Source organism: Plasmodium yoelii (assembly GCF_900002385.2).
Source record: "Plasmodium yoelii strain 17X genome assembly, chromosome: 13".
In the NCBI taxonomy this organism is placed as follows: domain Eukaryota; phylum Apicomplexa; class Aconoidasida; order Haemosporida; family Plasmodiidae; genus Plasmodium; species Plasmodium yoelii.
The window spans coordinates 110,751-125,450 of record NC_036185.2 but is presented as its reverse complement, the minus strand read 5'-3'; the positions used below and the strand labels follow the sequence as shown (position 1 = coordinate 125,450).

At 20.0% G+C, this 14,700-nt stretch overlaps 4 protein-coding genes across 4 annotated transcripts; all 4 read left to right on the top strand.

The window, feature by feature from the left end:
* Nucleotides 1–956: 956 nt before the first annotated feature.
* PY17X_1300237 (PIR protein) lies at nucleotides 957–1,982 on the top strand (the record flags this gene model as incomplete). Its single annotated transcript, XM_022956427.1, has 3 exons — nucleotides 957–971; nucleotides 1,092–1,832; nucleotides 1,917–1,982. 3 exons carry the CDS (start codon nucleotides 957–959, stop codon nucleotides 1,980–1,982), a joined length of 822 nt encoding a protein of 273 aa, XP_022810986.1.
* A 2,260-nt stretch (nucleotides 1,983–4,242) lies between these two features.
* PY17X_1300231 (PIR protein) lies at nucleotides 4,243–5,411 on the top strand (the record flags this gene model as incomplete). Its single annotated transcript, XM_022956422.1, has 3 exons — nucleotides 4,243–4,257; nucleotides 4,383–5,243; nucleotides 5,349–5,411. The coding sequence occupies 3 exons, from the start codon at nucleotides 4,243–4,245 to the stop codon at nucleotides 5,409–5,411; spliced, it is 939 nt and encodes a 312-aa protein (XP_022810985.1).
* Nucleotides 5,412–8,166: 2,755 nt separating this feature from the next.
* Nucleotides 8,167–9,247, top strand: PY17X_1300223 (PIR protein; the record flags this gene model as incomplete). The annotated part of the gene is made up of 3 exons (XM_022956418.1): nucleotides 8,167–8,181; nucleotides 8,289–9,071; nucleotides 9,161–9,247. The coding sequence occupies 3 exons, from the start codon at nucleotides 8,167–8,169 to the stop codon at nucleotides 9,245–9,247; spliced, it is 885 nt and encodes a 294-aa protein (XP_022810984.1).
* Nucleotides 9,248–11,686: 2,439 nt separating this feature from the next.
* On the top strand, nucleotides 11,687–12,832 carry PY17X_1300217 (PIR protein; the record flags this gene model as incomplete). The annotated part of the gene is made up of 3 exons (XM_022956414.2): nucleotides 11,687–11,701; nucleotides 11,838–12,641; nucleotides 12,746–12,832. 3 exons carry the CDS (start codon nucleotides 11,687–11,689, stop codon nucleotides 12,830–12,832), a joined length of 906 nt encoding a protein of 301 aa, XP_022810983.2.
* Nucleotides 12,833–14,700: the final 1,868 nt, after the last annotated feature.

Below are 14,700 nucleotides of genomic sequence, written 5' to 3'. Positions count from 1 at the left end.
TAAGATAAAAATGAACAATTCAGAATATTTAGTAAATATTTATTTAAATTTATATATTAAAAGAGCAATATATCTTATCTCTCTCCTCTTAAAGGGAATATAACAACCTAATTAAACATAGTTTTCTATTATACTTTAAAATATGCATCAATACTTATTTATATGTTAATATTTAATATTTACTATGTATTATTTTAAAAATAATATACATTCAAAGGCTTATTTAAGCTTATAAATACTGGTTCAGTGCTAATTGTTGTTTTAGAGAGTGGAAATTATGCGTAAAAAATATTATAAAATTACCCAATAGAGAATACTTCTAAATTGGAACATGTAGAAATAAATATAAAGTTATTTAACGCATTAAAATTATTTTTTAATTTATCTATATTAAATAAAAATAATATAAATTTATATAATTTGTATAGAAAATGGAGCATGTAACTAAATTTGAAAATGCTATTATTTTAGAAAAAACTATAATATATATTAAAAGAAATAAGTATATACTTTAAAGATTCTAATAATAACTTTCTTAATTTTTTATATTTGTACAGTATTTGAGTTTTATGACGTTGTTTGTGTTTTATATTAAAGCATATGTATATATTTTTTAAATTCATTATAAAAGTATATTAATTTTTATAATAAAGTTATACCAAATGTTAGTAAAAATAGTATTTTTTGTATAAATTGCATCATATATACATATGGCAAAGTGTGTAAGCAACCCTCTATTTAAGATAGTTTAGCTAAATGTCATAAAATAAGCATAATATGATTTTAGTAATACTAATGTATTATTATTTTATATGAAGTTAAAATTAAGAATATTATGTCTAACGAAAGATAATTGATATGTAAAGATCTTGAGTAAATATACCATATATTCTATGCAATATATATAAACAACATCACCCCGCATAATCTCCAAATTATAACAGAATTTCATTATAATGGCTTCTAAAGTGGTATATATCCTTTTTCTTATATTATTCGTATATTGTATTACTATAAATTATATTAATTTTAATTATAGTACCATTTATGTTAATACATTTTTTTGTTTAATTCGTAAAATATATTCGTAGTGTGATGCAATTAATTTTATCGATGAATATTTTTATGATGATCCGAACAACTCGGGAAAAGAGATGTCTGGGGATCTATTAAGTATGTATTTCCATAATAATAACTGTAGTAGTGATGAAGAAAAGATTATCCCTGGTTTTATAATGTTACTAAAAAAGCTTGATGAGGAAAGTTTCGAAAGTGATGAAATTGGTGAATACGCTAGTTTATGGTTAAGTCATAAACTAAATCAAAAAAAACAAAATGGAATTACCAGATTAAACGAGTTTTATACTAATCATATAGAAACAAATAGTTGTTATAAGGATAATATAGATAAAACTACTGATAGTAATAGTAATATTAATAAGGGTGTTATAGAAAAAAAAATAAAATCGATGGATATTGATATTAAAGATATATCTAATTTTTATGATGCATTTAAATCATTATGTAACATGTATAGTGAACGTGATGCAATCAGCGAATGCAAGACATGTTTAGAAAATGCTGGAGAATTTTTTGAAAAATGTGAAAAAGTTAAAAATGTTTTTGATATTACTAAAGGAAGTTCTTATTTACAACTATGGTTAAGTTTATCAAAAGATTATAAAGAATTTGAAAGTAATTATAATAATTATTGGTGTAAAAATATCCCATCAGTTGTAGCTTGTCCACGAAGTTCAGTAACAAAAAATACACTAATTTCAATTGCAATTATATTTGTTGCAGCATCAATTTTATTGGGAGTTTCTTATAAGGTAAATAATAAGGAATTAAAAAAAATTATTATATATATGCAAACATTAACAAAAAAATATACGTTTATTAACATTTTATATTAGTATTCGTTATTTGGATTTCGGAAACGATTTCAAAAACAACATTTAAGAGAAAAGCTAAAAAAATAAAGAAGAAAATATATCACTAATATATTATTCGAATATTAATAATGATTAATATATGTTAAGAATCTGTCTATTGGGAAGTAATTTTTGCATAATTTTTATATAGTTTTTATGTTGTGGAACCCATATTCGGGTTAGGGCTAAGTATTATATTTTTATTTAATTTTTTATAACTTAAACACCAATTTAATATATGTATCATCCTGTATGTTTAATCAAGAGATGTTGCCCAAATATTCAACCAAAAATGGGGATAAGCTAATATAAATGGGGTTGTATAACATTTGTTCATAAGTTATAATATATATAATTGAGTGTTAATATATATTTAATATGATTAAAGTAAAATAACTATATTACATATATTAATTCATATTATGATATATTATAATTGTCTATATAAAAGTTAATATTTTGTTATATTGAATTATGCATATCATAATATGTTCTTTATTTAATGAAAATTTTATTTAGTAAAACGTATTATTTGCATCATATTTATTTTAATTTAAATCGTATTTTTATAACCGAACAGTATAATAATTTTATATATCTGAGTATAATTATAATTCGATTCATATTAATGATTATATTTTTAATGTTAATTAAGCACGCTGCTAATATATAATAGATATTCATAAAATATAGATATATGCAATATCGATCGAGAATCGACAATATAACATAATCTATAAATTATTGTTATGCTTCTAACATTTTTTGAAGTTGTAATTGTAGTTACTATTATCTTCTTGTATTAATAGAAGTTGCTCCATACGCTTTAACTTATAATAAAGGTAGAACATTATATTAATTACTATTAATTTTTAAACTTTATATTTTGAGGTATAAATATATTATATTTTAAAATAGTTAAAAAATAAAATATAAGTATATTAATAAAGTTTAATATTATAGATATGATGCATTATTATATGCCTATACATATAATCTAGAAATTACCAATAGTTAATATTAAAATATTGTTTTATTGTGAAACCTTCATATAATTAAATATTAATTTTATCGAAAAGACATAATAATACATTATATATTTGTTAATTATTCAATTTGGAATTTGTAGTTTTATATTCTAAAAATATGGATTAATGGAGAAAGTGTTAAAGACTCAATTAATATTAAATATCATTTTATTATTCAATATTATATTATTATTGTTTTTTCTAGAATTAATAAAATATAGATTTTTTAACAAATTATTTGAATGTATATACATTGATAACTAAACAAATAAAATATATAAGATAAAAATGAACTATTTAAAACATTTAGCAAATATTTATTTAAATTTATATATTAAAATAGCAATATATCTTATCTCTCTCCTCTTAAAGGCAATATAACAACCTAATTAAACATAGTTTTCTATTATACTTTAAAATTTGCATCAATACTTATTTATTTGTTAATATTTACTAATCATTCTTTTAAAAATAATATGCATTCAAAGAGTTATTTAAGCTTATAAATAGGGTTCAGTGCTAATTGTTGTTTTAGAGAATGGAAATTATGCGTAAAAAATATTATAAAATTATCCAATAAGGCATACTTACAAATTGAAGTATATTGGAATAAAAATAAAGTTATTGAGCACATTAAAATGAATTTATCTACATTCATTAAAAACAATATAAATTTATATAATTGCATAGAAAGGAAACAATGCAACTTAATTTGAAAATACTTTAATTTTAATAAAGCATTGTATATAGTATTAGAAGCAAATATATAAAAGTTTAATATATTTTAAAAAATGATTATTTATATATTTTAAGGATTATAGTAATAATATAATTTTTATTTTTTTAGATTTATACAGTATTTAAGTTTTTGAAAGACAATCATTAAAACATAAGATATAAATATATTCCTTTTCTATGTTCAAACATACTTTAAATTCATTATAAATGTATATTCATTTTTATAATAAAGTTATACCAAATGTTAGTAAGAATGCATTTCTTGTATAAAATGCATCATATATATATTTAATCAAAAGTGTATTAAACAACCCTCTATTTAAGGTAATTTAGCTAATTGTCATAAAATAAGTATAATATGATTTTAGTAATAATATTATTTTATTATTCTATATTAATTTAATTATTGAAAAAATTATAGTATATTTAACTACAGACAGTTATATATAGGGTTAAAGTATTTGCGTCTCATATTTGATGCAGTGTATATAAAATAGCATGGTTCTACTCAATTTACCAATCAAAAATAAAATCCCATCAATATGGATACGGAAGTGGTATATGCATTTTTTAATAATAATAGTTTCCTTTATATTTTTCTATATTGTATTACATATAAATATCATTAAACTTTATTTTAATAATTCGCGTTTTTATTAATTGTTTTTAAATGTTTTCATAGTGTAAAAGGTTCAAGAATGTATGGGAATGGATTTCCGATGAATTGAATGAAGGAAAATATAAATTTAATGATAATAATAAAATTTCAAATAATTATTGTAATAATATTGATTTTTCAGATAGTTATTGTAATATTGATTTAAAAAGTGATTTCGATAAAATAAGTGATGGATGTTTATATTTGCTTAATGAGTTCTTTCGTGATTCTTCTACGTTCAAGACAGTTGCAAAAAGTAACATCAATATTGTTGATTACATTTTGATATGGTTAAGTTATATGTTAAACCTGACTAATAGTGGAGAAAAAAACAATATAACGTGTTTTTATATTGCATACATGAATGATTGTGATAAGTATAACAAGGAAATAAATGAATTAACTGATTATAAGAGTTATAAGGATCTGTTAGATAAAAAAAATGAGGTGTTGAATATTAATAGTAATGATGTATCTAAATTTTATAAAGCATTTAAATTATTATATGAAATGTATACTGAATTTGATGAAAACACGTCAAAATGCTCAAAATTTTCGGAAAAAGCTGAAAAATTTGTTAAAATATATGAAGAACTTAATGATTCTAATAATACTATATATAGCGGCTATTGTCAAGCATGGTCTAAATTATTAAATGATTATAATAATTTAAAAAATAAATGTAAAGATTATAACCCCCTTCCAGAGATAAATACAACAGAAACTGATGCAAAATGTTCTGAACAAACTTCTAAAAAAAATAATGTAGCAGAATATGAACAATTTTCTGAAGATACATCATCAAGTTCGTCGATAGCAAGCAAATTAATTCCGGTTTTATTGATATTTGCTGCAATACCAATTTTCTTGGGAATTGCTTATAAGGTAAATAATAAGGAATTAAAAAATATAGCGTTTTAAAAATTATTTTCATTATATATATGCAAACGTTAACAAAAAAATCATACGTTTCTTAACATTTTATATTAGTATTCATTATTTGGATTTCGGAAAAGAGTTCAAAAACATTTAAGAAAAAAGCTAAAAAAATAAAGAAGAAAACTTATCATTAATAAATTATTCTGAATATGACGATTGATTTATTTTAAGAAAGTGTCTATTTCGAAGTAATTTTTGATCATAGTTTTTATATTGTTTTTATGTGGTGGGTTAGGGTTGTGTATGTGGAACCCATATTGGGGTTAGGATTAAGTATTATATTGTATTAATTTTGTACAATTTGAACACTAATTAATTATATATCCCTGTATGTTTAATCACTAGATGATTTTCAAAATATGTACCCCCAAATGGGTACTGCCATTAATATGAAAGGGGTTACATAACATATTTAAAGTTATAATATATATAATTGAGTGTTTATGTCGATTTAATATGAATAAAAAAAATGTCTATATTGCATATATTAATTCATATTATGATATATCATAATTATTTATTATATAAGCTTGTTAATCACAACTATATTGAATTATGCATAACACAATATGTTTCTTTATTGATAAAACATTTTATTTAGTAAAATTTATTATTTGTATCATTTGTTTTAATTTAAATCATATTTTGATAACCGAACAGTATAATAATATTATATATCAGAGTATAAATTATATTGGATTCATTTGGAACAATTATCTACATTATAATATATCTACAGATGAATGGGAATATTTTTATTGTTAATTAAACTTATTACCAATATATAATAGGTAGTCATAAAATATAGATGCATGTAATATCGATCGAGACTCGACAATGTAACATTGTCTATAAAATATGATTATGATTCTAATATCTTTAGTAATACATAAAAAATACACTATATATACAATATTTTTTAAGTTTGAATTATAGTTACTATTCTCTTGTTGTATTTCCTTTACATTTTTATTAAAATTAATTAGTAATAATAGAAGTTGTTTTATATGCTTTAATTTATTTATCATAAGGTATAATAATAGATTAATCACTATTAATTTGTAAATTTTAAATATATGAGGTATAAATAAATTATATTTAAAATAGTTAAAAAAATAAAATATAAGTATATTAATAAAATTTAATATTATAGTTTGTTTTAATATTTTTTCTAATAATTATAAATAATATGATATATAGAATAGCGTTATTGTTCTAATATATATTTAATATTGTATAAATGACTAAAATCGAAATATGTTAAATTGTGAAATATATACAATTATATATTAATGCAAAATATACATAAAATGAATGTAATAATTAATTTGAACTAATAATATTTTTATTAGGTTATTACATATATAAAAACTAAAATTATATAATTTAAATATATTGTTATTACGAAATAATATAAATGTTCTAAAGTGTTATACTTTAATCCAATAAAACAAGGAAAAATATTAATTGGATTAAAGTATAACACTTTAGAACATATTATTTCGTTGTACTATACAGTGATATAGCAGTAACAATAAGAATAGTAATAACAATAGATAAAGTATTAAATACGAACAAATATGTTTATTTAATAAATTACATGGGTATAAATTCATTATATATATCATTAAACGAGCGATAAAATTAAAATTGTATGCATACAAAATAAAATGAAATATTATAACATTTATTTAAGTATGGTTAATGCGATAGCATTAGACTAATATTACCAAGCAAAATAATATTAATAATTCTATAGTCTTCATAAAATATAGTTTTTCATCATAGAACTTAAATATAGTTTATTATAAAATATAAAAGCAAACTATATATTTAGAAAATAATTCTAAGTTATTTTTAATGTATACATTAATTGAAAGTTTTAATGGTAAAAAATATAAAATATAATTAAACTATGTAGAATAAATAAATCTTATATTGCTACATCCTTGTCTTAAAAAAGTATAATTCCCTTATCTCTCCTATCTAAAATGTGAATATAACAATTTAATTACGCATAGTTTTATATTATACTTTAAAATTTGCATCAATACTTATTAATTTGTTAATATTTAATATCTAATAATTATTATTTTAAAAAAATATTTACATTCAAAGGTTTATTTAAGCTTATAAATATCAAAATAAGCATGGGTTTAGTGATAATTGTCGTTTTAAACCGTGGAAAAGATGTGCAAAATATATTATAAAATTGCCCAACAATGTATATTTCTAAATTAAAGTATATAGGAATAAAGATAAAGTTATTGATTTATTAAAATGGATTATGAATTTATCCATATTAAATAAAAATAATATTAAAATTATGTATATGCAATTAAAAAAGTGAACAATGCAACTTAATTCGAAAATAATATAATTTTAGAAAAAACAGTATTATATATTATAAGAAACAAGCATATAAAAAATTAATATATTTTAAAAAATTATTATTTATATACTTTTAAGGATCATAGTAATAATATAATTTTTTATTTTTTAGGTTATACAATATTTAACTTTTAGGACGTTATTTATTTTCTTTATTAAAGCATATCTATAAGAAGATATATTATAAATTCATTACAATGCTACTTTAATTTTTATAATAATGCTCATATGAAAGTTATTAAGGATGACAATTTATACAAAATTGTATTTAACATTCCCAAAATAAGGCAATTTATCTAACTACCATAAAAGTATAGATTGTTTCATATTATCTTTAAATTGATATTAAGAATAATAAAAATATTTTTATCTACAGATAATTTCTGTATATAGGGTTAACTTAGCGTATTACCTATTTTAGCATATATATAATATGATATCCCATTAACCTAGAGATTATAAATTATATTCCATCACAATGAATGATTCTATAGTATGTACATTTTTTGATATTATATTTCCTATAAACTCCATTAATTTTTATTTTAATATCATTTTCTTAATACATATTTTTATCCTTTTTTTTAAATGGTTTCTTAGTGTTTAAACTTTGATGTTTTGAGGGACCGTTTACCTGATGAATTGGGCCAAATCGGAAAACTTGAGCTTAAAACTATTAAAAATTACAAAAAGTACTGCCCTAAGGAAGACTGCAATAGTGAACTCGATCAAATTACGATTGGATTTTTATGGTTACTTGAAGAATGCTATTCTGCATTCAAATACAAAAGTCATAATGAAAATAATACTAATTCATTTTTTCTGTATATGATTTCATGGTTTAGTTACAAATTAAAGCAACATTCAGGGCACAGTTCCACCAAAATAAACGATTTATATATTAAACTTATAAAAAATAATGATAAATATAATAGTTTTACAGATCCTGCCTATAAATTTGGAGATTTTGAGGAATTCATGGATAAACGAAATGATTTTCTGAACATTGATATTGAAGATATGTCTAAATTTTATGATATATTTAAATTATTATGTAAAATACATGGTAATGTTGCACAGAATCAAAAAAGCGACACACTGTCAAATAATGCTATTGATTTTGTTAAAAAATATCAAGAACTTAATAAAGTTTATGGTACTACTGAAGAAAGTCCCTATAATAAAATATTGTCTACTTTATCAAATGATTATAATAATTTAAAAAATAACTGTAAAAATTGTTCACCCCTTCCAGAGATAACAGAAAACATTTCTGCATACATATCTGGAGATACATCATCAAGTTCGTCGATAGGAAATAGACTATTTGCAGTTTTATCGATATTTGGTGCAATAGCATTTTTTTTAGGAATTTCTTATAAGGTAAGTAATAAGGAAATTAAAAATTATTTTCATTATATATACGCAAACATTAACAAACAAATCATACGTTTCTTAACATTTTATATTAGTATTCGTTATTTGGATTTCGGAAACGATTTAAAAAACAACAAATAAGAGAAAAGATAAAAAATATAAAGAAGAGAATGAATCAATAATATATGATTTGAAGAGAGTGACTATTTCAGGAATAGTAATAATGATTTACATATTTTAAAAAACTGTCTTTTGAAGAGTAATTTTTGCATAATTTTATATAGATTGTATGTTATGGGTCAGGGTTGTGCTTGGGGAACTTATGTTTGGGTTAGGATTAAGTATTATATTGTATTTAATTTTTTATAATTTGAACACTAATTTAATATATATATTATACTCGTATTTTTAATATCAAGATTAAGTCTAAATATGCACCCCCTAAAGGGGTACTGCCATGAATATAATAAGGGACACATAACATTTTTTCCATAAAGTATAATATATATAATTGAGTGTTCATGCCGATTTAATATGATTAAAATAAAATGTCTATATTGTATATATTAATATGGATATTGATTTTATATGAATTCATATTATGATTTATCATAATTGTCTATTATATAAGTCTTGATAACCCAGAGCTATATTGAATTATACACATCATAATATACAATACATCTCTTTGTTTGGTGAATACATTAATTTAGTAAAACTTATTATTTGCATTATTATTATTATTATTATTTTTATTTAAATTGTATTTTAACAACCGAACTGTAATAATAGATATTCATAAAATATCGATCTAGATTCGATAACACAACATTATCTATAAAAGGCATTTTATGCATCTAACATTTTTAATAATCAATAAAAATATGGATATTAATAAAAAATTAAATTATAGATATAAGTATACTATCCTTTTAATTTTCGATTATATATAGTTTCATTTTATACTAAAGTATTAAATTCAAATAATAGAGATAGTTCTATATACTTTAATTTATTCCCCATAAAGGCATAATATTATATTAATTACTATAAGCTTTAAACTTATAGTTATGAGGCATAAATAAATTATATTTTAAAATAGTTAAAAAATAAAATATAAGTATATTAATAAAATTTAATGTTATATTTTATTCTAATAATTATAAATAATATGATAAATAAAATTATTGTTATTATATGACTATACATATAATCTAATAAAATACCAATAACTAATATTGAAATATTATTTTATTGTAGAAACTTCATATAATTATATACTAATATTAATTTTATTGAGAAGGCACATAATAATACATTATAAAGGTATCAATGTTATTTATTTTGTTAAAGATCCAATTTGGTATTTGTAACTTCATGTTCTAAAAACAGGATACATGGAGAAAAGTTAAAGATTCAATTCATATTAAATATCTTTTTATTATTTCATATTAGGATGTATTATATTATCATTGTTTAATGAATCATCATATTTTAATCTAAAACAGCATTACTTTACCATAGAATTAATAAAATATAGAATTTTTAATAAATTATTTAATTGTATATACATTAATAACTATAACAATATAATATATAAGATATAAATGAACAATATAGAGCATTTAAAGAATATTCATCTAAATTTATATATTAAAAGAGCAAATATATCTTATCTCTCTCCTACCAAAGGGTAATATAACAACCTAATACGCATAGTTTTCTATTATACTATAAAATTTGCGTCAATAGTTATTTATGTATTAATATTTAATATTTACTAAGTATTATTTTGAAAACAGTATACATTCAAAGACTTATTTAAGCTTATAAATAGAATAATAAGTATGAGTCCAGTGATAATTGTTATTTTAACAGAGGAAAAGGTGCGTAAAGTGTATTATAAAATTACCCAATATGGTATACTTATAAATTGAAGCATATATGAATAAAAATAAAATTATTGGACTCATTAAATTGGATTATGAATTTATCTATATTAAATAAAAATAATATTAAAATTATGTATATGTAGTTAAAAAAGGGAATAATGATACTTATTTTGTAAATGCTATAATTTTAGAAAAAAATATATTATATATTATAAGAAACAAGTATATAAATATTTAATATATTTAAATAAATGACCATTTATATACTTTTATGGATTATAGTAATAATATAATTTTTTATTTTTTAGATTTATACAGTATTAAGTTTTAGAAGGGCAATCATTAAAATATAATTCTGTTCCTTTTATATGTTCAAACATACTTTAAATTCATTATATAATATATTAATTTTTATAATAAAGTTATTCCAGATGTTAGTAATAACATTTTTTGTATAAAATGCATCATATATATGTTTAATCAAAATTGTATTTAGCAACTCTATATTTAAGGTAATTTAGCTAATTATCATAAACATAAATGTAACTTCTCTTTAGTAATAATATTATTTTATTATTCTATATTAATTTAATTATTGAAAAACTTATATTTATCCACAGACAATTATTATATATAGGGTTAAAGTATTTGCGTAATATATTGGGTAAAGTGAATATAAAACAGCATGATTTTACTCAATTTACAAATCTAAAATGAAATTTCATCACAATGGATAAAAATCTAGTATATGCATTTTTTAATAATAATAATTTCCTTTGCATTTTTTGATATTGTATTATATATAAATATCATTAAACTTTATTTTAACAAAATTTTCAATAATTCATATTTCTAATAATTGTTTTTAAATGTTTCTTAGTGTAAAAAGTTCCAAGATGTAAGAAAATGGTTTCCCGATAGTTTGAGTAATGGAAAGTATCTATTTAAAGAAGATAAGCATTTCAATAAGTATTGTAATAATAATAATTGTGATGGTCCTTTCGATAAAATTAGTGCTGGATGTTTATATTTTTTTAATGAATTCTTTGGAAGTTCTGAGATGCTTTCGCAATATGCAAGCAACTATATCAATGTCGTTGATTACATTATGGTATGGTTAATTCATATGTTAAGCCTAACTGAAAATGAACATAAAAACAGTCTAAATCATTTTTATACTACATTTATAAATAGTGATGAAAAGTATAAAACATCTATAAAGAATGTTGAAGATTGTAGTAATTATAAGGATCTTATACTTAAAAAACACAATTTGACGAATAAGGACATGGATAATAATATTATATCTAAATTATATGGTGCATTTAATATATTATGTGAAATGTATACTGGATTTGATATAAATGATTCATATTGCACAAAATGTTCGGAAAAGGCTAAGCAATTTGTTGAAAAATATAATGAACTTAATACATATCACAGTATTACTGAAAACAGTTCAGGTATTCAAATATTGTGTACTTTATCAAATGATTATAATAATTTTAAAAAGAAATGTAACGATAGTCCATCGATTCCAACGATAGATAAAACAAAAATTACTATAAAATGCCCTGAACAAATTTCTGGAGTTATATCATCAAATTCGTCGGTAGCAAACAAATTATTTATATTTTTATCGATATTTAGTACAATAGCAATTTTTTTAGGAATTTCTTATAAGGTAAATAATAAGGAGTTAAAAAATATTACATTTAAATATTATTTTCATTATATATATGCAAACGTTAACAAACAAATCGTACATTTCTTAACATTTTATATTAGTATTCATTATTTGGATTTCGGAAGCGATTTAAAAAACAACAAATAAGAGAAAAAATAAAAAATATAAAGAAGAAAATGAATCAATAATATATGATTCGAAGATTAATAATGATTAATATATGTTAAGAAGTTGTCTATTGGGAAATAATTTTTGCATAATTTTTATATAATTTTTATACTGTGGGTCAGGGTTATGTTTATGGAACCCATATTCGGGTTAGGGATATGTATTATATCTTTATTTAATTATTTATAATTTGAACACTAATTATATATATGTAACATTCCGTATGTTTAATCACAAGATGAAATCCAAATATGCAATCCCCAAAGGGGTACTTTCATTAATATGAAAGGGGCTACATACAACATTTCCCATAAGTTATAATATATATAATTGTGTGTTCATGTCAATTTTATATGATTAAAATAAAATGTCTATATTGTATATATTAATATATATATTGACTATATATGATGTCGTATTATGGAATACCATAATTTCTATTATATAAACCTTGGTAACCCAGAGCTATATTGAATTATGCATATAATATTATGTTTCTTTATTTTATGAAAATTTTATTTAGTAAAACTTATAACTTGTATCATATTTATTTTAATTTAAATAATGTTATCCAATTGAACTACAATAATAGATAAACATAAAATATAGATTCATAAATATCGATCGAGAATCGACAATATAACATAGTCTATAAAATATTACTATGCTTCTACATTTTTAGTAATACATAAAAAATTGAACTATATATAATATTTTTTTAAGTTTTAATTGTAGTTACTATTATCTTTTTGTATTTTACATTTGATTAAAATTAGTAATAATAAAAGTTGTTTTATGCTCCTTAATTTATTGCCATAAGGTATAATAATAGATTGATCACTATTCATTTTTAAACTTTATATTTTGAGGTATAAATAAATAATATTTTAAAAGATTTAAAAAATAGAATATAAGTATATTAATAAAATTTCGAATTATATTTTGTTATAATAATTATAAATAATATGATAGATATAATACGTTATTATAATATGCCTATACATATAATTTAATAAAATACTCTATCAATAATTAATATTGAAATATTGTTTTATTGTGGAAACTTCATATAATTAAATATTAATATTATCGAAAAGACAAATAATAACACATTATAAAGGTATTAATGTTATATATTTGTTAAAGATCCAATTTGGGATTTGTAATTTTATATTCTAAAAAACTGGATAAATAGATAAAAGGATATAGACTTAATTAACGTTAAATGTCTTTCTATTATTCCATATTATCATTGTTTTGTCATAAAATTAATAAAATATAGAATTTTTAATAAATTATTTGATTGTTTATACATTGATAATTATAGCAGTAGAATATATAAGAAAAAAATGAACAATTCAGAACATGTACGGATATTTATCTAAATTTATATATTAAAAGAGTAAATATATCTTATCTCTCTCCTCTTAAAGGACAGTATGATAACTTAATTAAACATATTTTTCTATTATACTTTAAAATTTGCACCAACAGTTATTTATATCCTATATATTAATATTTATTAAGTATTATTTTTAAACAATATGCATTTAAAGGCTTATTTAAGCATATAAATAGCATAATAAATACGGGTTCAGTGCTAATTATTGTTTTAAGGAATGGAAAATATGCATAAAATAGTTTATAAAATTGCCCAATAATATATACTTCTAAATTGAAGTATATAGGAATAAAAATAAAGTTATCGGACTCATTAAAATGGATTATTAATTTATCTATATTAATTACAAATATTATTAATTTATGTAATTTGAAAAGATAATGGAACATACAACATAATTTGAAAATACTATAATTTTAGAAAAAACAATATTATATATTATAAGAAACAAATATATAGTATTTAATATATTTTAAAAAATAACTA